The sequence below is a fragment of the Xenopus laevis genome, chromosome 4L (genome assembly GCF_017654675.1).
Source record: "Xenopus laevis strain J_2021 chromosome 4L, Xenopus_laevis_v10.1, whole genome shotgun sequence".
Taxonomy (NCBI): domain Eukaryota; kingdom Metazoa; phylum Chordata; class Amphibia; order Anura; family Pipidae; genus Xenopus; species Xenopus laevis.
In genome coordinates, this window is record NC_054377.1 from 139,026,357 (window position 1) to 139,050,176 (window position 23,820).

The 23,820-nt window shown below is 41.9% G+C and overlaps 1 protein-coding gene across 1 annotated transcript in view; it reads right to left on the bottom strand.

Moving 5' to 3' along the window:
* XB956263.L (provisional ortholog of mitogen-activated protein kinase 12 L homeolog) overlaps positions 1–23,820 on the bottom strand; it is a 44,496-nt gene that overhangs the window by 15,030 nt on the left and 5,646 nt on the right. Inside the window, 7 exon segments of the mRNA NM_001096609.1 lie at positions 4,389–4,460; positions 6,207–6,321; positions 9,037–9,084; positions 9,197–9,226; positions 18,165–18,276; positions 21,290–21,348; positions 23,259–23,388. Of these exon segments, the coding sequence (NP_001090078.1) occupies positions 4,389–4,460; positions 6,207–6,321; positions 9,037–9,084; positions 9,197–9,226; positions 18,165–18,276; positions 21,290–21,348; positions 23,259–23,388 (566 nt within the window).

Here is a 23,820-nt window from a genome sequence, read left to right on the forward strand (position 1 = left end):
ATTGGAGATCAAAGAAAAGATATGGAAGGGGGAGTTTGTAGAAATTTTTTCGCTGCTCCCGTTGGAAGAGGCGGTAGAGGTGAAGGAGGATGAAAAAAAGGAGGGAAAGAAGGAGGAGGAGGAAAGGGCGAAAAGATATAGGAAGATTCCCAAGACTTTCGGCAATTGGCTCCGGGCGTTCTGCATATTGGCCGGGGTTATTGGGGAGAAGCATCCCCAGAAGTGTTCGGCACTTTTTTGCTATTTGGACGGGATCTGGGAGGCTTTTCGCATTTACGGTGGCCTAGCGTGGTGGCGCTACGATGAACAGTTTAGGCAACGATTGGCGGCTAACCCGGGGATGCGGTGGGATCAGCTGGACATGACATTATGGATGAGATTGATGTTGGCGCAGAAAGTGTCCCCCTTTCCTCGACCCGCCGGTGGGGAGCAATCCAGTTCTTCATCGGCGGGTCACAAGCTTGGGTTTTGTTGGATGTACGACGGGCATTGCAAGTGGGGAGCGTCGTGTAAATTCAAACATGAGTGCTCAGGATGTAGTGGCACCCATCCCTACTGCAGGTGTAATAAGAAAGGGAAATGGGGGGCAAAAGGCGCCGATACTGGAAAAGGGGAGGACCCCAGTGAGACTAGGCGCGATGCTTCCTTGGTTAAAACTGTACGCTAAACAGGATGACGCAGACTTCCTGCGGGAGGGTTTCCGGGTAGGGTTCCGGATACCGTTTCAACCAAGGAAAGGGAGCGAAACGCATACTAATTTGAAATCGGCTTATCAAAACCCTGGGATTGTACAATTAAAGTTGGATAAAGAGGTTGAGTTGGGCCGGATGGCGGGGCCGTTTGAGGCACCCCCATGGGATAACTTGCGGATTTCCCCTCTTGGGGTAGTTCCCAAGAGAGAAAAAGGCAAATTCAGGATGATACATCATCTCTCGTTCCCAAAAGGGGGGTCCGTAAACGACGACATCGATCCGGAGCTTTCCTCAGTGTCTTACACGTCCTTTGATAAGGCTTTGGCGAAGGTGCAAGGAGCCGGCAGGGGCGCGTTGATGGCTAAAATAGACATTGAGGCAGCGTTTCGGTTATTACCCATACACCCCGATTGTCATCACTTGTTAGGATGTGCCTTTAACGGGAAGATATACGTTGATTTGTCCTTACCGATGGGTTGCGCGATTTCTTGCGCCTATTTTGAGCGGTTCAGTACCTTCTTAGAATGGGTGGTGCGTCGGAGGACCGGCTCCAGCAGAATAGTGCACTACTTGGATGATTTTTTATGTGTCGGTAGGGCAGGCACAGAGGAGTGCGCTTTTCTGCTGGAGGAGTTGCAGGACGTGGCGGGCGAGTTCGGGGTCCCGTTAGCCCCGGACAAAACAGTGGGCCCGACAACTCGGCTCAGCTTCCTCGGTTTGGAAATTGATTCGGAGGTAGGGCTGACGAGACTACCTGAGGATAAGTTGCTTGATTTATGCCAGGCGGTCAGTGGTCTGCGCGGGAGGAAGAAAGCCACTTTGAAAGAAATACAGTCGCTGTTGGGGAAGCTCAATTTCGCTTGTCGGGTCATCCCAATGGGAAGGATATTTTGCCGTAGACTCGGGTTGGCGATGGCAGGAGTGCAGGAACAATGGCATCACGTCAGGCTGTCCAATGAGATCCGAAGTGACTTGGTGGTGTGGGAGAAGTTTTTGCAGGATTTCAACGGAACAGTCCTTTTTCAAGGCACTGACACGGCTTGTGAGGACATACAGTTGTTTACGGATGCATCAGGTAGCGGCGGTTTCGGAGCCTACCTGGGTGGGAAATGGTGCGCGGAAAGGTGGCCGGAGGAGTGGGGGAAGTTGGGACTAGTGAGGAATCTATGTTTCTTGGAACTTTTCCCAATCTTGGTGTCAACGTATTTGTGGGGCTCAATTTTGGCGGATAAACGAGTGGTCTTTCGATCTGATAACATGGGTGTGGTGCAGGCAATCAATCGGCAGTCGGCCTCCTCTCCTGAGGTGGTGCGATTATTGAGAGCCTTTGTACTGCGCTGTCTGCAGATTAATTTGAGCTTCAGGGCGATACATGTCCCAGGTAAGTTGAACGTGATTGCTGACGCCCTCTCACGCTTCCAGTGGGAGCGTTTTTGGCAGGTGGCACCGGGAGCAGATCGGGCGGGAACACCTATGCTAGCTGGTCTGTGGCGGCTCGGGACAAGAGACTTGGTGGGCTGGTGAGAACGTCTGTGTCGGAAAGCACGTGGGCGGCTTATCAAAAGGTGTGGGAGGAATGGGACGTCCTGGCGGAGTGGTCAGGTAGTACATTTTCATCAACGGACAGGATGGACGCTTTACTGTGGTGGGTTTTTTGGAAGGTGGAGGCGGGTAAGTCAGTGGCGTGTTTGGAAAAGGGACTAGCGGCTCTAGCGTTCCTCTTCAAGCTCAGAGGGTGGGAGGACATTACTAAGGCTTTCAAACTGAGGCAAGCGCTTAAGGGATTCCGAAAGAAGGGTGTGAGGGTACCCGACTCGAGAAGGCCGGTTTCGTTTGAACTTTTGCAGGGACTGCAGGAGGAACTGAGCGGATTGCTGAAATCCTCTTTTGAAGTACGGCTATTTCAAGCTGCATTTGCTTTGGCATTTTTTGGGGCCTTCAGGATCGGGGAACTGGTCAGCCCTAGTAAAACTAAGCCGGGGGGCCTGGATATTCGGGATGTCGCGCTGGTAGCTCGGGGAGTACGGATTTGGCTGCGGCGGTCAAAAACAGATAAATATGGGAAGGGTAAGCAAATTGAGCTGGGCGAGTTAGATGGGGGCACAGTTTGTCCTCGGGGATGCCTTCAGCGGTATTTGGACGTGAGGCCAGTCGTGACTGGCCCCTTGTTAATGCACGTAGACGGGGTCCCATTATCTAGGTACCAATTTTTGAGGGTTTTTCGATGGGGTGTAACAAAGCTGGGAAAACTACCCCGGGACTACGGTACACATTCTTTTCGTATAGGGGCAGCCACGGAAGCTGCAAGAGCTGGCCTTACAGAAAGTACGATTAAGAAGTTGGGACGGTGGGAGTCCAGGCGGTTTAGAAGTTACATTCGACCCCTGTTACTGTAACAGGAGGCCGAAGGGTGGAGTTTGGTGGGCGTGCAAGCTGTATGTTTAAAGATTTGTTATATATTTGTTGCTGGTTGTTTTTCTATCTCTTTGAAGGTTCTAAACGAGTGGTTTGGTTACTGGGTCATTCGTACATTCGAAGGGGAGCACAGAGAGCCGCAGTTCGGAGAGACGGAAAGCAGCTGGGCTTTTTGAAGGAGAGAGTATTGATCAAATGGTTTGGTTTCGGTGGGCTTCTATGGCCGGGAGTGCTGGATAAGGTAATAAGCTTGGCAAGGGTGGAAGGAAAGCCGGATGTTTTAGTACTGCATGCAGGTGGCAACGACATGGGAGCAATGAGTCAACGGGACCTCGTACGTGCCATGAAGCGGGATGTGGACAAGATAAGATCATTTTTTGGCGGAGTGGTGATAGTGTGGTCAGAAATGATCGGTCGGATTACATGGAGATGGGCACGGGATATGGATGCCATGGAAAGGAGCAGGCAGAAACTGAATAAGTTGCTTGGTGCTTTTATTCGGCAATCAGGAGGTATCGTGGTGAGGCATAAGAGTTTGGAGTCTAGACTACCTGGGTATTTTGCGGCAGACAGGGTACATCTCTCAGTGGTAGGGACAGATATTTTCAACCTGAATTTGGCTGATGGGATTGAAAGGGCCTTGATTTTAATGGGTGGGGAGGCATGTAGGGCATAAGGTTCATGCCCAAATGCCCGTGGCGGAAGTTGGGTAGGTCTGAGGCTAGGGGGATGGTGACTGGACACTGTAAAAGGAGAGGGAAAGGACAAGGAATGGCCTCAGGATTTGGACAGGTGCTTGGCAAGTGGATCTCCACAAGAGCAGCCTTCAGCGGCTAATGGGGTCGTGGAGATTCCACTGATTAATTGTTGAAGGTTATTTGGTTAGGAATGTTAGGAGATTTCAAGTTAACTTATATGTTAATAAAATGGCTGCGGCCTTTTCAATCCACAAAGGAAATGTGTTAGTGTGTTTATTGAGGGGTTGTGGGTAAATGGAGGGAGGGTCCTGAAATTGACAATGCCCATGTCATGTTAATATGTGTTTGATTTTGGCTTTGATCGGTGCCCTTTAAATATTATATTCATTTATGACAGAATTTATATTGCTATATTTAACAAACAACTATCTCTTATGCAACCGTAACATAATAAATATCTGAATGAAAAGCATGAAACAGGAGGGTGATTTAGACAAGCTGTTTGTTGACAGTGTTGAGATCTACTGATCACCAGCTAAAGGTTCCCCATCTATCTTTTGGGCACCCCTGATGTAAAGGATACAGTCTCCTCCGGGAAACAGGACTTTGCCAGTGATCATTTCTGCCAGAATACATCCAACTGACCAAATATCCACTGCAGGAGAAAAGATTATTACTCTGTGTACATATTTACCAAGAAACCATAATCTGGTCATTAAATGTCATTTGAAGGTTTGTGTCATTTAAAGGGAATATGGAAGTTGTGCTAAAACATAATTTGCCCATGAACTTTCAAACGCTACATTCCCCTTTCAGTCGCTGACACTCTGAGTGATCTGGCCATTTGAAGACAAAGTAGTGCAGGCACCTGGAAACTCAGAAATCTGGGATGTCCAGACAAGTGCTTCCAGTATAATCCCAAGTAGCATGTTGCCTTTAGAATACTGATTGTTCCAGTTCAAAAACGATAGGGCAGAACAGGTCTAACATCCCTGAGGTGAAGTATATGCTCAAAATAGTATTAATATTATTAAATAATAGGATCTATGTACTTTCTTATGTTTTGGCAGTAAATGAGCTCTCTTGATGCCCAACTGTAGATTTGGATGGCAATAGTGATGTGCGGGTTTACCTGAAACCCACAGGTTGACACCCAGTAGGGCGGGTTTGGGTTGGAATTTGTCCAACCATTGCGGGTTATGGTTGGGTGTGGGTCAGACTGGAGAAGTACACTAATCATCTTCTCCAAAAGATTCCTTGTCTTGGAACTAGAGGCAGGCACAGTATAAGCATACTGGTTGGGTGCAGGTCCTTCAATGGTGACATTTTACAGTTTAGGGTTGGGTGCAGGCTAAGGCTTTTTTGATTAGGGTTAGGATTTTTACTGATCCGCACATCATTAGATGGCACCATTGCACAGATAGAACTATTCAGCTATAGAAGTCTGGGCCCATGTAATGTTGGGCAGCAAGTGACCTCAAACATGTGCCAAAATGTCACTGGTTGGAGAGTTTTCCATTTTGCCCGATTCATGCTGGTGGGATCACATCCGAGTTAGATCAGCCCTTAGCAATTAGGTCTGGTAACCAGGCAGTTTATCTGGACAGAATTGTGTGGAACATTTAGGGGCAGATTTATCAAAATGTGAGTTTAGAGATCCCCTTTAATAAATGAAAACTCGCCCACGTTCTATTCATTTCTACTTTCTAATGCTAATTTTCACCCATTGGTAAAATACAATTCTAAAAATCCAGTAGGAATGAATAGAACACGGGCGAGTTTTTATTTATTAAAGGGGAACTATCGCAAGAGTGAGAATTGAAAAGAAGCTTCATCATACTGAAAGAAACTTTCTAAATACAATCAGTTAAAAATTCTGTACGGTTTCTGAAATAATCAAGTTTATCTTCATTATTCCTCTCTCAGCATCTGTTTCTCTTCATTCTCTCTCTCTTCATTCTGTCTTCATGCAGGAGTTGGGTGTCAGATATTCATTGACAGTTAGATCCAATAGATCTTATAGGGGGCTCCTTTCCTAGCAGATGAATTAGAGCTCACTCAAATAACTGTTTTCAGTACAAACAAAGACAAACAGAATAACTGCCTTTTGCACAAATTCTGCATGTAGAGAGACATGATGTCTGGTGACTTTGATAGAGTGAGCTCTGATACATCTTCTAGTCAAAATGAGCCCCCCTATTAAAAACAGTACAGAATTTTTAATTGAGTTTATTTAGAAAACTAGTATGCTGAAGCTTATATTAAATTTTCATTTTCACGATAGTTCCCCTTTAAGATCTAAACTCACATTTTGATAAATCTGCCCCTTACTGACAGTCTTCTTTGAATCATAATAATGTATTCTTGCTAGTTTCCCAGTATGGCAACCCTCGGCGCTCACCTGTTTGGTTGTAATGCATCCAGTTCAGAATCACCTCTGGAGCGCGGTACCAGCGAGTCACCACATAGCCTGTCATTTCAAATTCAGTTTGCCGGGCGAGTCCAAAATCTAAAATCTAACATTTCAGTGTATTTGTTACAAATCCTACTTGGAACAAAATGACACGAGAAATACTGCAATACTGTAGCTGTGGTGGAAGTACAACTCCCTGCATCCTTGATGGGAGTTGTCGTGAAAGGCCACTGAAGACTGAAGCACCCTGTTTGATATTTTAATATATGATATCATCATCTCTATTAATTTAAGAGATAATGTTGTTTTAAAAATAAGTTTTGGTCGTAGACTTTTTGAAATTGTCAAGAGAGTGAATCTCCCACTCCCCAATGGGCCAAATGGGCTGATCCAATTGTTGGCTGAAGGAGTGTTGGAGTGCTCCAAGTCTATCTCCAATAACAAATACACATTCTCCTCGAATCTCACCCTAACTGACCTTCAAGATGGCTTTCAGGTTTATCTAGGAGAGCAAATAGGCATTCTCTCCAATGACTTGGGTACTGTAGTGATTATTTTTAGGCTAAAAAGCACCAGTACTAGGATTGTTTACTAAGTGTTTCCCTATTCAAGCGAATGGAAGTCAGTTGGATGTTTCTTCTGCTTCTTGGCCAGGTGAAATGTGACAGTGAAAACCCATATTGTGCCTTAAAGGGCATGTAAAGGCAAAAAAATAAAATCCCATTTTTACTTTCTTTAATGAAAAAGAAACCTATCTCCAGTATACTTTCATTTAAAAATGTGTACAGTTTTTATAAGAAACCTGACTGTATGCAGTGAAATTCTCCCTTCGTTTACTGCTGTGGATAGGAATTGTCAGACAGTCCCTAACTGCTCTGCAGGGAAACAATCATACTTATGAACAGCAGGGGGAGCCCCCGCCTTACTTCCCAGCCATGCAGAACTCAAGCAGCTTTGTTTATGACGATCCCTAAGCAGCCCAGACCACACTGAGCATGTGCACAGTCTTAGTCTTGCAAATATGTTTAACAAAGTTACAAGATGGTGACCCCCTGTAGCCAACTTTGAAAGCATAAATTATTTGTTTGATTAGGCTTGTGCTGCAGTAAGTTCATGTTTATGTTTAGTATACAAAATACAGCATTTCTAGCCTTATTCTATTTTAGACTTTACATGCCCTTTAAAGAAGGAAAGGTCCAGTTGATGGGGTTGCCAAATCTTAGGGCACCCTCCCAAGGATTCTAATCACGTACCTAATACCCTGGAAGGTGCTCCTGTATGCAGAAAACTGAGCCAGCCTGGGGAACTGGGCTAATGTAGTTTTCCTCTCACAAGATGACCGACCCAGGGTATCAGGTAAGTGATTACTATATCCTTGGGGAAGGAGGTGACCCATCAACTGGACCTTTTATTCTCCTTTTTATGCTGAACCTGAACCTCTAATGACAACAGAATGCAACTGTTGGTGTTGGCCTACTGTGTTTTTAGTAGCCTAAAATCAAATGCCCCAAATCACCCATCATTGTCCTGTACAAGTAAATTTGATTGTTTTGTGTCTTTAGGCTGCTAAAAGAAGCAATGCAAGAAAAATGCTTGATATTGTCCAGTGTGCTAATGCCCTAGTATAAGAGAGGGAAAAAAGAGAGACCATTAAACATTATATATATATATATAAAGAGAGAGTATGTCTTTGATTTGATTGTACAGGTATGTGACCTGTTATCCAGAATGCTCGGGACCTGGGATTTTCCGGATAGCGGATCTTTCCATAATCTTCATACTACTAGAAAATCATGTAAACATTAAATAAACCCAATAGGCTGGTTTTGCTTCCAATAAGGATTAATTATATCTTAGTTGGGATCAAGTACAAGCTACTGTTTTATTATGACAGAGGAAAAGGAAATTATTTTTAAAAATTTGGATTTTTGAGTAAAATGGAGTCTATGGGAGACAGCCTTCCTGTAATTCGCAGCTTTCTGGATAACTGGTTTCCGGAAAACTTATCCCATACCTGTATTACTTCCTGACCTTGTATTGTCTAGCAAACGACACGACAGCCTTTCCCCAGCTTAAAAAATCTTTATAAACATCGTAGCAAAAACTTCCCCTATCCAGATGATAACTGGTTTATCTTTAGTAAACATCATGTTATTTACCTTATCATATAGTATGGGGCCATAGCTCACCATATGCACAGAAGCTTCATTAAGGGGCAGATTTATTAAATGGTCGAGGTGAATTTTAAAATGAAAAAAAATTCAAATTTCGAGCTATTTTTTGTGTACTTCGATTAGGGAATAGTCCAAATTCGATTCGAATTTGAAGATAATTTGAATATCGAAATTTATCATGTAATGTCTCTTTAAAAATTTGACGTCGACCATTCGCCATCTACAAACCTGCCGAATTGCTGTTTTAGCCAACGGGGGACCCCCTAGAACGTATTTGGAGTCAATTGGTGGACAATTGGTGAAAAATCTAAGTTTTTTTGGGAAAAAGTTTGAATCGAATTTGATCGAATGCGTTATGCGGTATTCGGCTGAATACGGACCTATTCGATCGAAAACTGACCTATTCGACCAAAAAAAAAAACTTCGACTTGTCTCGGTTTGTCTTTTTGAATTTGAATTTCAACGTATTTTCAATTCGAAATTCGACCCTTGATAAATACAGGTATGCCCCTAACCGTATCTTTGGCCTTATTAACATGATGAAAGCTGATATCACTATGTTTTTCTATTTTTAGGGGAATGGGGGCAGCCTTCTACCATTGGCTAAAAGCAGTGTTTACTGACACAGTTACAGTATTTTGTACCTTTAGCTCATAGTCTTCATTTACTCCCAGATTACTTGGTTTAAGATCCTGTAATTCAAAGACAAAAACATGTTTTATAAATATTATATGTGATATCCTTGTCTCATAGTATTGTCACTTATACTATATACATATATATAAATATACCACATGTACTTACCCTGTGGACAATTCCAGCCGAGTGGATATACTGTAAGACAGAAGAAAAAATCTCAATATTCACCATTATATGAACATGTAACAATATCTCCCTTTTGTAAATTGATATTAAAATAAAAAGTGAAAGCATCATTTAAGGGTATTAGGTTTGAACCAAGCCTGGGCATTACTGTATGTTCTCCCTGTATCTGGGTGGGTTTCTCAGATTTCTTCCCACACTAATAACAAAACCATACAGGCAAGTAATTGGCTCCTGATGTATTGACCATAGTGTGTGAATGTGATAGGGTCTTAGATTGTAAGCTCCACTGGGGCACGACTGGCGTGATTATTGTGTAACCTCTGTAAAGTGATGGGCAGTGTGGGACTGGCCCACCGGGATACCAGGAAAAGTTCCGGTGGGCCCAGGTGTCAGTGGAATAATCAATTATAGTATGTAAAGAAAAGAGACTATGAGAATAGAGGTTGAGTGAGGAGAGGAAGAATAATATTACTTAGAGTGGGCCCCTAGTCTAAGGTTTTTAGGTGGGCCCCTAGTGTCCCAGTCCGACACTGGTGATGGGGGATATGTAAAGTAGCACTATATAAATAAAAATGCCCCTTAGTAAATCTTGACCATAGACTCCATTAAAACAGTGACCTCTGGTGGCCAAATTATCATTAAAATCATGAAATACTTGCGACCCCTGCAGTTGCAATTGGGCTGCAAGTGCAGGAGCAAGTTTTGCCATAGTTATAAAATGGCTAATTATCAGCAACGTCTCAACTGGCCTTTTGTATAGTTTTTTAATTATTTGCCTTCTTCTGACTCTTTCCAGCTTTCAAATGGGGGGTCACGTACCCCATCTAAAAACAAAAGCTCTGTAAAGCTGGGCATAGACGCAAAGATACAGTCGTACGAATCCTCAATTCGTATGATTTTCGGATGTGTGGAGTGTCCTGACATTTTTTGACAGATTGAAAGATTTATATCGGATGCCGCTGAGATCTCTGCGTGTATTGCCTGACGATATCAAAGGAGGGGCTGTCACTACTGTTTGTGATTTTAATGGCCAGAACATTGTGTGATTTGTTCTTTTTCCTACTTCATTTAATCTGAATGGTTAGTGTTAGGTCGGGAGATTTTAGCGTCTGACATAAGGATTATCTGCAGGTCTATGGCCAGTTTAAGGCTACAAATGTATTGTTATCGCTACTTTTTATTACTCGTAATTCTATTCAGGCCTCTCCTATTTATAGTCCAGTCTTTTATCTAATCAGTGCATGGTTGCTAATGTCATTTGAACCCTAGCAACCAGATTGCTGAAATGGCAAACTGGAGAGCTGCTGAATAAAAATAAATAAATAAATAACTCAAAAAACACAAATAATAAAAAATGTAAAACCAATTGAAAATTGTCTCAAAATCACATTCCTGTAATTTAATGTTAATGGTTCAAAGAATGTCGGGCTAAATGGTCGGCCCCCAGACATTTTCACCTCACCAAATCTGGCCCTCGTTGCAAAAAGTTTGGGCATCTCTGCTATAAATTAAAGGGGTGGTTCACCTTTAAATTAACATTTAGTATGTTATAGAATGGCCAATTCTAAGCAACTTTATGATTGGTCTTCATTATTTATTTTTATCATTTTTTTTTTATTAATGTGCCTTCTTTTTCTGACTCTTTCCAGCTTTCAAATGGGTGTCACTGACCCCATCTAAAAACAAATGCTCTGTAAGGCTACAAATGTATTGTTATTGTTACTTTTTATTACTGCTTTTTCTATTCAGGCCTCTCCTATTCATATTCCAGTCTCTTATTAAATCAATGCATGGTTACTAATGTAATTTGGACCCTAGCAACCAGATTGCTGAAACGGCAAACTGGAGAGCTGCTGAAAAAAAAAATAAACAAATAACTCAAAAACCTCAAATAGTAAAAACATAAAACCAACTGAAAATTGTCTCAAAATATCATTCTCTGCATCATACTTAAAGTTAATTACAAGGAAAGGTATTACATGTAAACATTTAGCATTTTGGCCATAGGCCCAACTCCACACATCAGAAATTAAGCCAACCAGACAACATTATCCCAGTTTTATTTAGCAGAGAAGGCTTTATTACATTTCAACAGATCAAAAACCCACATGTTTCAAGCAGAGCTCCCCTGTTGGGAATGTGTAGCAACATAAGGGTAAGGGCATACGGGGAGATAGTTCGCCCCATCGACAAATCATTTCTTCTTCCGGGTGACAATCCCCCCAAACTGCCTTCCCCTCGTATGGCACTCGCAACGCTTCGTTTTCCGAAGTTGCCTCACGAGGAAACTTCGGGCGACCTCTGAAAACGAAGCATCGCGAGTGCCATTTCGCTGGCGATTTTTCATTATAGCCGGCGGGAAGGCAGTTCGGGGAGATTGACGCCCGAAGAAAAGGTGATTTGTCGCCAGTGCCACTAATCTCCCGGAATCTCCACATGTGCCCCTACCCTGAGAAGAGAATATGTGCCATGGCCCAGTACTACACTGATTGCATCTGTCCATAGGATCTGATAATCCTTCCCCAGGCACATTCTTTTCCCCTGTCTGTCACAAAACCTTCTATAAATCCCAGCGTTTTCAGCATTTACAGGTTCATTCATCCAGTGGGTGGCAATGATAAACAAGCCCCAGACAGACACACATGTACATGTATATTCAGGCAGGAATGTGAGGCAGGCTGGGAAAAGCACAGATTTCTCTGCAGATTCCATTGCACTTAATCATATTGTTATTGTAAAGTATATTAAAGTGTGACTTGCTCGCTAACAGCGGGCCCTAAAATCTTCCCAGGTTTGCTCCCAGTGCCGCAGGGATTATATTCAGAGCCTTTAGGATGGGACGAGCCATGTGAAAGTTTATGCAAATACCCCACATGGTCCTATCCTTATGCTCATGGGAGCTCTTGCTGATACGGCTATGGTGTATGATGGTTATGCATTGCACCCTTAACAGATATAGCTTCTCTATTAACAGATATAACACAGATTTATAGGGTTTCAGTGGGCATACCTCCCAACATTTTGGATAATAAGAGGGACAAAAAGTTGCCGCACCCATTTTTGTGGCCACACCCCCTAATTACCATGTTCATTTTACAAAATTTAGCAGGTTATGAAAGTTTGAACACATTTCTGTGTTTTTTTTCAGCTATTACAGTTTTGCTAATGAAGGTGAATTGCCCTTTAAGCTGTGAGTCTAACTTCTCCCAAGGGACCTGTTATTTTATTTTGTTACAATTACTTATTTGCTTATCTCGAAATTGTTAAAAAAGTATGTTATAAGTAGGGATGCACCGAATCCAAGATTCGGTTCGGGATTCAGCCAGGATTCGGCCTTTTTCAGCAGGATTCGGATTCGGCCGAATCCTTCTGCCCGGCCGAACCGAATCTGAACCCTAATTTACATATGCAAATTAGGGGCGGGGAGGGAAATCATGTGACTTTTTGTCACAAAACAAGGAAGTAAAAAATGTTTTCCCCTTCCCACCCCTAATTTACATATGCAAATTAGGGTCGGGATTCGGCTGAATCCTTTGCCAAGGATTCGGGGGTTCAGCCGAATCCAAAATAGTGGATTCGGTGCATCCCTACTTATAAGCATCTGTGGCTGTTCTGGGCTCTCTACCAAAAGTCAATTAAGTTAGAAACTTTGTTTCTTTTTCTGGCTGTTCAGTGCAAAAGAAATAAAACGGACAAATGCGGGACTTCGCCGTACTTCGCCAGGCGTAGTTTCGCCAGCGCTAAGCAAATTCACTAAAATGCGAAATTGCGCTCAGGGAGGCGAACGGTAGTGAATTTGCGCTACTGTTACTTCACCAGGCAAAGCGAAGATACGCTAGCGTTGCCTAATTTGCATACGGCGCAAAGTTAAAATATAATGGACGTATATGCTGCAGCAACTACATTACACTACAGAAGCCCAGGAATCCTTTAAAAAATTAAATAAAGGTGTTCTATTGCCCTACACATGTGCCCACTGTATTGTTGAGTTGCCATATGTTAGGAAATGTAGGGGGGAAGGAGGGTACCCCCCAAAAAAATTCGATCTTTTTCAGCCTATCACCCTTAAAAAAGTAAAAGACGCCAGCGTTTTTGGGACTTAGAAAAAATTACAACTTTTTTTGAAGCAAGCCCTGTCTACTCTATTGCACTTCGACCTGGTCTGAGCTGGCGAAGGCAAGTCTGGCGCAAGAGTTAACGTTCAGTAAAATGCGCAAGTTAGTGAATTAGCGTAGTTACGTCCCTTCGCCAAAGCGCAACTTCACCTGGCGTAAGAGTGCGAAGTAGCGCTAGAGTAGGTCCACTTTGCTAGCGAATTAACGACAGCACCCATTAGTAAATCGGCGAAGTAACGTAATTACGTCACGCTGGCAAATTTGCACTAGTGTTAGGCGATTCGTGGTTTAGTGAATTTGCCCCCATGTCTGTGGGCCATCAGAGCTCTAAAAGCCATGTTATTTGCACAGCTTGGCTGTATTAATGTGCAGTACAAACATCCAAGAGATTCAGTGCATATCTCCATCCCTATTTACTCTGCATTACAAATAAGGAGACATTTTTCCCTAGGCCTGAGCTTATTTTTCTTATGACAAGAATGGCTAGTGACTCAGATCTGGAGACCTTCTTGGGGTTTATATAGAAAGCTGCCTATTTATTTGCCTTAAATGGCTGATAAGATGGGAATTCAGACAAGTGTTTTGTCACATTTCTAAGCCAAACCGCTGGGTTGTTGGCAAGTCACACCAGCTTACATCATGCACCATGTTATTCCTTCTTGCTCTGAATATTTGTATAACTCGCTGCTGGCTGCCATTTTCCCATGACAATAACTAGGTTGTGCTTTTCCCACAGGAACATTTTAGGATGTCCACCAGATGTGGATAGCTAAACAAGAACATTGATTCATTACTTCAGTCTTAAAAGAACACACCCAATGATCAAGCACAAGCACATAAAGGTGAGATGGAACATTCCATGGATTACTTACAGGTATCAATAAACCAGGGCAATTGAAATAATGCTTGTATGGGCACACGGCTGCTGGCTTGCCATGCCATATTAATCTTGTGCAGTCTTACTGTGTATTTTTTCTCTTTACAATAAAAAATCGATATGGCCCAAGTCTTACAAAGAGTTCACATTTTTTTCGGGGACATTTTATCCCCCTAGAGAAGACCAATGAGGGAGGTTTGGCCTTAACAGATGAGCGGTTTGCAAAAAAGACACTGGGCCAGATTCAATTCAGTGAGAAAAACGTATCTCATGATTTATCACGTGAAAAGTCATGGACCAGCTTCAGTTTGAAGGAGAAAGAAACTTTTCTGCAAATTCAGTTCCAGTTTTTTCAATATAGGTTTTTCACGTGATAAACCATGAGATACGTTTTTCTGAATTAAATTGCATCTCAAATTGAACCTCATCCCTTGTGTTTTCTAGGGTGCACCGAATCCACTATTTTGGATTCAGCCAAAACCCCAAATCTTTCGCGAAAGATTAGTCTGAATACCGAATCCTAATTTGCATATGCAAATTATGGGTGGGAAGGGGAAAAATGTTTTACTTCCTTGTTTTGTGACAAAAAGTCACATGATTTCCCTCCCTGCCCCTAATTTGCATATGTAAATTAGGATTCGGTTCGGCCAGGCAGAAGGATTCGGCAAATCAGAATCCTGCTCAAATAGGCCGAATCCCGAACCAAAACCTGGATTCGGTGCATCCCTAGTGTTTTCAGGTCATAATCCCTTTTCTCATTGAAGTGAATCTGGTCCAATGTTCCTAAATTGTGGCCGACCCTGAAGTACTTTTGCTGTAGGGCCTAGTGATTTCAAGTTATGCCACCCCCTTGACATAACTCACCCCTGCACATGAAAACATTCATTTTTGCCAGCTGTCCTACTATATTCCTCAGAACAGTCTAGACATGAAATTGGTGGGGCTACTAGAATAGTGCCCATTGATTTGGGTGGGACTGATGGATTTGGATGTCAACTGGATCCCATGTGCAAACGACAAATGCTTTTAAAGGAGAATTAAACCCTAAAAATGATTATTATGTCTAAAAATGCCATATTATGTCTAAAAATGGCATATTTTATATAGTGAACTTATTGCACGAGGCTAAAGTTTCAGCTTGTCAATAGCAGCAATGATCCAGGACTTCAAACTTGTCACAGGGGGTCACCATCTTGGAAAGTGTCTGTGACACTCACATGCTCAGTGGGCTCTGATTGGCTGTTGAGAAGCTAAGCTTAGGGCTCGTCACTAATTATCCAGCAGAAAATGAGCTTCCCCTGTAATATAAGCTGATGCTACAGGTTTGCTGATTATTAAATTCTGATGCTAATTGCACTGGTTTCTGAGCTGCCATGTAGTAATTATCTGTATTAATTACTAATCAGCCTTATATTGTGACATTTCTATTCTATGTGTACTGTATATTGTGAGGTGGTCCCTAAGCTCAGTAAGTGACAGCAGCACAGAGCATGTGCAGTGAATCAGTAGAAAAGAAGATGGGGAGCTACTGGGGCATCTTTGGAGACACAGATCTTTACTGCTAAAGGGCTGTGGTTGCCTTGGGCTGGTACAGAAGCCCAGAACATTATGTACAACATTTCTACCTTACTTCTTTGGTTAGGCTTTAGTTTTCCTTTAACAAGTCCTACTGTCTCCATGGAGTCTTTTTAAAACCAGTACAGGTGGGATTATTTCCCTTATATAAAGCATTCCACCATATCTATACTGCCTGGGACATTATCATCATCTGTCCAGGTCTAATTGCAAAATACAGTGGGTGAGAATAAAGGTAAACAAACAGTGGTCTACTTGTACAGATAAATAAAGAAAGGAAAGGGAAAGTAGAATTCTCTTGGTCTTATAACAAAGATATAAGGGATATAGTTTCCCTGTTCATTTAATGCAGATGCACATGGTACCTTTCATTCTAGGCTTTAGCTAGATATCTTCATATAATATGTATATTATGTGCCTGTGTTGTATCAAATCTCTAGTCTGCCGTTATGGATCTCTACATTACGCTTTAACTGAAAACAGTCCCACATCTGTTATGTATCAAACATTTATTAATATAAAATCACAGGAACCATCCATTCTGGCATAATCAATACGGTCAATGTTTCTTCATCTATTATATTAGTATGGGATCCGTTATCCGCAAACCTGTTATCCAGAATGCTCCGAATTACGCGATGGCCATCTCTATAGTCTCCATTTTATCCAAATAATCCAAATTTTTAAAAATGATTTCCTTTTTATCTGTAATAATAAAAAAGTACCTTGTACTTGATCCCAACTAAGATATAATTTTTCCTTTATGAGGCAAAACCATCCTATTGGGTATCCTATGGAGATCCAAATTACAGAAAGATCCCTTATCTGGGAAAACACCAGGTCCTGACTAGTGATGAGCGAATTTATTCCTCAGTCATGGATTTGTGGCGAAATTCCGAATTTTTTGATGTGCGTTTTTTTTTCCACAAAACTGCTGCAAAATTTTACTGCGGAAAATTTTGCGGCAAAAAAACGGCCATAAGAAAAAATGCCCTTTGACTTTAATGCATTTGGAGAAAAAAAAGCCCATTGACTTAGGAAAAAAAAGTCGCCATAAGAAAAAAACGCACATTAAGTTTAATGCATTACGGGGGAAAAAAGTCACCATAAGAAAAAACACCCATTTACTTTAATGCATTAGGGAAAAAAAGTCGCCATAAGAAAAAACACCCATTGACTTAAATGCATTAAGGGAAAAAAAAGTTGCCATAAAATGTTTATTGACTTTAATGCATTAGGGGAAAAGAAAGTCGCCATAAGAAAAAACCCTCATTGACTTTAATGCTTTCAGGAGAGAGAAAAATTGTTGAGCGTGTAAAAACGCCCATTCATTCCAATGTGTTTCGTGTTTTCAAGAATTTTTCTGCGAAGGAAAATGGAACAGATTCACTCATCAATAGTCCTGAGCATTCTGCATGACAGGTCCCATACCTGTGTGCCCCTAAATATACCATAACTATCTGTAATCACATAAAGGAAAATAATATCATGGACTTGTTCACCCCCTGAGGCTCTTGTTGCCATTTCAAAAAGACGCCCTAGGGATTATTACAAGGGCCTAACTATTTCCACTTAGGCTCCGTAACAACATTAAAGGGGTTCACCTTATAATTAACATTTAGTATGATGCTGAAAATGATATTTTGAGACAATTTGCAACTGGTTTTAATTTTTTTTTATAATTTTCGAGTTATTTATTTATATTAAAATTCCACAGCTCTCCAGTTTGCCATTTCAGCAATCTGGTTGCTAGGTTTCAAAATACCCAAATAACCATGCATTGATTAAGATAATAGACTGGAATATGAATAGGAGAGGCCTAAATAGAAAGATGAGTAATAAAAAGTAACAATAACAATGAATTTGTAGCCTTAGGCACTCAGAGCGATTCCTTATCTGAAGTCGCCCGAAGTTTCCAACTTGGGACCACTTTGGAAAACAAATTGCTCCGAGTGCCATCCCGCCGGCGGGAAGGCAGGGGAGGCAGTTTGGGGAGATTAGTCGCCATGTAGCAGAGGAGATTAGCCGGGCGACTGATCTCCCCGAATCTGCCTGTGGGCCCTGACCCTTACAGAGCATTTGTTTTTAGATGTGATCAACAAGCATTTATTTTTAGATGTAGTCAGCCAGCTCAGCAAAGTAGTCAGACAGATCAGCAGGAGAGCAGGGGGCTAGGCTTAGGGAACTGTCAGAAACCATGAAAAGTCTGCATATTTTTAATTGATATATATTGCAAAGTTGCTTGAAATTGTGTTTACTTTTCAGAGAGCTTAAGTTATGTTTGTGTGGAGTTCCTCTTTAAATATTTCATAAGGGTTTTTTTTTTAATTTATATTACAAAAAAAACAGAATTAAAATGATGTGTCACAGCTCATCTTACCTGGAGGCCCCGCAGGATCTGGTAGAGAAGGTACACTATAGTGCTTTGATTGAGTCTTTGCATTCTCATGACTCGGCTTAAGTCAACAGCGATGAATGGCATAACCAGGTAACTGCAAACAAGTACAGCCATTAGTGGGTTGGTAATGGAAAACCAAGACTATTGCAGTTTACCAAAAAAACACTAGAATTCAAGAAAATATGTATTATTTCATTGGGCTTATCTAAGACACATGTCTGGGACTTCGACTTAATTCCACTTTAGGATTCCACTTAGATATATTCTGTTTTATCAGTTTTTTTCTGGGAGTCACCTTTATTTCTAGAGCTGATGGAGCTGATGGAGAGCACCAGGGGTGTGGTTTGTCTGTGATGGGGTGGGACTTGAGTTGACTGTTTTGTCTTGGCACAATTGGTGTTGTTTGGGTTTGTCATATCATATTCAGGGTGGTTGATGTCTCTGTATTTTACCTTCTGTTACTTCTACCTTTGTCGTTCATGTTCTATGTTTCTTCTTCCCACTTTTCTTTCTCTTTCCTTTGCCTCTGGCCCCTCCATTGTTTACCTCTCCCTTTTATCTCCACCCCTTCATTCTCTTCCACTTCTTTTTCCTCTACCTTATCATCCCAATTTTATTTTTGCTGTACTTCACTCCCCCATTTTTTCCTCCCACTCTTCAATACCTGTCACCCCAATTTCATTTCATCCACTACCTTATATTCATCTCCTCTCCTTGTATAGCTTTCCCATGTATAACTGTTTTCTTCATTCTTCCCTTATGTACTCCTTTCCCCTACTGCAGGCATGTCCAAATTCCGGTCCGCGGGCCAATTGCGGCCCGTTTTCAAATTTACACTGGCCCGCAGCCTTCGTGATGCAATTAATAATAATGCGGCCCGCCACCTTATTTAAACAAGGAATCACCGCCGTAGCTCGTAGTAGTAATATTTGGGCAAATGATTCATTCAGCCAATGACATTACGTTCAAGCTCTGTTTCTCTGTTCACATTTAGCCAATGAGTGGGTGCTGGCTCTGTGAGCATCCTGATAGGGTTTGTGAATAAACCACCAGGGGAGGGGGACCCAGTTCTGTTGGCGTTGCAGTGGAAACCTTGTGCGTGGGACGTACCCACCCATGCTCATCAAAGACTTTGGGTTCATTCTGTCCATACACAGTAGCTCGTACAATTGCAGCCACCAAAGTGACTCCTGCTAGGGGTCCGCCTCCCCTTACGCTTCCATTCATGGGTGGAGCTTTCTGTCAGGCAGCTCAGAGCCCCGCCTCTAACCACAGAGCTGTCAGGTGACTGTGACTCCAGCAGGTGAATGGTCTAGAGCCAGGCGCCGGGGAAGAAATTGGTGGGTACGCTTGACAGTGTTCGCTGATTTCTCCATGTCCCTGCACTGCAGTTCCTGCCTCGTGTATTTAACAGCTGCTGTGTGAGCGGGTTCCATCCTTGTATCAGTATAATGGATGGAAGCCTTTCACTTGGGGTCTTGGTATGGGTCAGACACCCAGTATAAATGGTATGCAAATAAGCGCCCTATTTAATTGGGGTGGACGCTTTACACATTGGGCCCCTATATTGCTGGGAACGACTAAGGGCCGTTTTCCCCTCTGGGGCCCTGTGCCAGTGGGAGAGACTATATCAGGGCTAAGGATATGGGCATTTTCTGCTTATAACCAGCACAGGGCTGATATACCAAGCAGAGGGGGCAATACTTAATTGTAGAGGCACAAAGAGCAATTCATCATCTCCCAAATAAATCTTTAGAGCCATTATTATACACAATGACAAGTAGCATGCCATTTGCAATAAAAATTTCATAAAATACCTAATTTGCATTTAATGTTAATGGTTCACATTTTCACCTCACCAAATCTGGCCCTCGTTGCAAAAAGTTTGGATACCACTGCCCTACTGACTATCCTTCATTGTGACTTTTTTCTTCACCTCATCATATTCTCTCCCTGTTCCCTAACTTGCTCTTTAACCCCTTTACCTTCTCTCTACTTCTCCCTTCTAATTTGTCTGTCTCCTATAATCTTTATGGCAACTGTGACTGTACAGAATATAAGCAGTTAGTTGAGTGAGGCCAATTTCATGCACACCCCTAAAATTACACCTACCAGCATGGTTGTGGCCATATGACATAACTATGGCAAAAAGAAAGTTCCAAATGCTATTGTTCCAAAGTTCTCTGGGCCCCAGGCATCCAAAATTAGAAAATGGTGAGGCTGACTTGAATGCCATCTGGGGGAGCTTTATGGTGAAGGCTTATTTACTGTCTAGGAAAACCATTATATAAGTATTTTGTACATATCTGTACACTTGTTGTAAGAGGGGTGTACAAATGTTGGCCACAAGGGGGCTGTGCCTGAACATCTGAAAATCTCTAGTGTAAAGTAGGTAATTATGCCTGATCTAAACTGTGCTAAAGTGGACCTGTCACCCAGACATAAAAATCTGTATAATAAAAGTCCTTCTTAAATTAAATATGAAATCCAATTTATTTTTTTTATTAAAGCATTCATAGCTGTTGTAAACTCATTTAAAAATATCAGCTGTCAATCAAGTATTGCCTACCCCGCCTCTATGCCTAGGCATAGAGGCGGGGCAAGCAATTACTTTCACTTTCCATTCAGCACTTCCTAAATGTCACCGCTCTCCCTACATTCCCCCAGCTCTCTTAACGATTTAATTGTGTAACCAGTACATGGGGATGGACATTGGGTCCCTGTCCCCTGGTGCACAAATAAGATTCTGAGATGATACAAGGCTTGTCTTAATAACAGTATCCACAAAATGGCTCCTTCCTGGTTGCTATAATTATGAGTTCCCAGACTGAAGGAAACAAGATTCAAATAATTTATACAGTGTAATTAAAGTTCATTTTGCTTGACTAACATGATAAAATAGGATTTGGATAATTTTGTTTGGGTGACGGGTCCCCTTTAAGAGTAGGCCTCTTGTTCCTGAAAAATGGCAAGAATGTTGCAGTGTAAACACGGCCTAAGAACAATAATAATAATATACAAGGTGACACCTTTAGAATAAAAATGAAACTTTCAATAGAATTTTCTGTAGTCACACATTTTTGGTCCATTTCAGAATTAGTACTTACAATGTCTGAAAGGTTTCCACCGACTCATCTGGAGTAAAGACATTAAGGAGAGAAATGACCTGTGAAAAGGAACAGAAATTTGGGAATAAATATGGGAATAAGAGTTCATCGGCTCTTATGCAGAGCTCTTGGCCAGCTCCAAAACTTAATGATTCTCTGCATTGTGTTTAATTGCCTGTGGAACGGAACAGAAACTCGGGAATAAATATGGGAATATATATCGGCTCTTATGCAGAGCTCTTGCATTGTGTTTAATTGCCTGTTCACTTAATTGTCTAGTGATTTGGATGCTGGACAGCCTACAGAGAAAAGTGACTTCTTTTGTAATTTATCTTATTAGAGTATTAGACTAACTGAGAAACTGGCAGATCAGAATGTTATTGCTGCTTGTTCAGTATTAAAATACACTTGTAGTGCTATCCATGATGTATTATATATCTGATTCAATCTTGGTCAATTAGGGACAGGCTAAGCCGGCGCTGCGTCGGGCGACCTTGCCTGGGGCACCTGAACGTTGCGGCCCGGCCCTGATTAGGTCTGTGGCACTTGTTAGCCCTGTGAATGTCAGCATGTTGGAAAGAGTCACAGCTCGCATCACAAGCAGATCTCTACGTCTATCGCCGCCTTGTTGATGGAACAACTGGTGTGTTTAAGAGTTGCTCAAGCAGTTAAGTTTAATTAAGAGTAGGTAAAAGAGTCTTCAAGTAACAGATGGCCTCACAGCAAATCCCAGTCTGTGGGTTATGGGTAGTCAATTGTCAAATCCCTGTACAGACTCTTTATAGGGATTGTGACCAATCAGAACAAAAAGATACACAATCCAATAAGATGAATAGAAACTGTAACAGAGAACACTGAACCGATAAAAGCAGGACATACATTGGCTAAGGCAGACTATAGGGGTCTGCCTCATAATATACTGTATATAAGAATAATGTGAATTTCAATATTGTGAATTAAAGGAAAAGAAGCAAAAGAGGAAGGGGAAAGGAAAACATAAGCATACAGATAACATAATATAGTTGTTTAAAATTAATTATACAGTCCTATAAATAAGGAAATATATAGTCCAAAAAATAAAAAGTACCCCTAAGCTAGAGTAAGAGATGCAATTAACTTCATTGGATACTGCCTAAATTGAACTCTGGTCAAGGGGAACCAGTGAGTGCAAATTAGCTAGTGCAGGATTTCTGGACCAGTAGGAAGCGCCGAGCAGCACTTTGCTCCACTGAGGAATTGGCATAGGGCTACCACTCTGGCAGCAGAACCAGCAGCATAAAGCCCCAGCTGCAAATGAAAAATATTCCCCATAAGTGATCCAGGAGGGCCCCCATAACATAGGCACTGCGTCATAATCAAGAAATACTTCTTGACTTGTGATTTTATTGCTTTTGTTTGTTAGGGTTCCATGTTTAACCAAGTGATTTTAAAACATTCTGAGATCAAGCTTCTGTTTGTGGGTCAATATTTAGTCATGACCCCTTTACCTCATAGAAATAATAAAAATATATGAAAAGGATATTTGACAAGTTTATCTCACTAATGGAGAATCCAAAGCTGTGACCCAGCCCTCTAACTAACTTCAATCAGGACTCCCAGGACAGCAACAGTATAAATAAAGACTCTACATATGCCTTCTTGGAAATGGCTTTATCCTGCCTATGTCAAATAACCTGTCCCAAGTTTCATATTGAATAATTATCATATTACTGGAACAGTGGCGTAACTAGTTGTTACTGGGCCCCATAGCAAATTCAATTTAGGGCCCCAAAATATTTATAAGTTGGCCTATTTTACCAAGATATATTAAAATTGTTCATTAATTAGGGTCTCACTGGGCCCCCTACACTCCTGGGCCCCCCTGCAACCGCAGGGTCTGCTTCCTCTATAGTTACGCCCCTGTACTGGAAATAAGAAGAGTGGAAGGAGTACCAAGATGGTCGGAAGACCAGGATTAGAAAGGACTTACATTCTCATGCTTCATGTGCTTGAGCAGGCGAAGCTCCCGATAGGCTCTTTTGGCATGAACCAATGACTGAAATGGACGAAGAAGCTTCTTTATGGCCACCCGCTCCCCTGTCAGGCGGTCTTGAGCAGAGCTGTATGGCAAGAGGGAAACAATGTTTAAAATAATCTCCATCCCTGGTGGAATTTACAGCTCAATATACCCTTTCTTTAGTCATGGTGCTGTTCACTGAGCACCTTGGATCATAGGTAGATCACCATTTGTATATAACCATATTCTCACATTGAGAACCTTAATTCTTCCCGTGTGACTAGCCTAAGTATCCCTTTAAATCTCTTCTGTTTAACATTCTGAATCGAATCCCATGTAAAACAATGAGCCAAACAAACTCCTCCATATGATTAAGCTCTTTATAGATTTAAAGCTCTGGGATCTCATCAGCATCACAATTCACTGAGAGTTATTTTCATGCTACAATGGGCAGTCATTACTGCTAAGCTCATTAGGCCTCTCATAATAATTTGCAGTGTATTTATCGCTCTGTAAATACTTTGTCGGCCAGCTG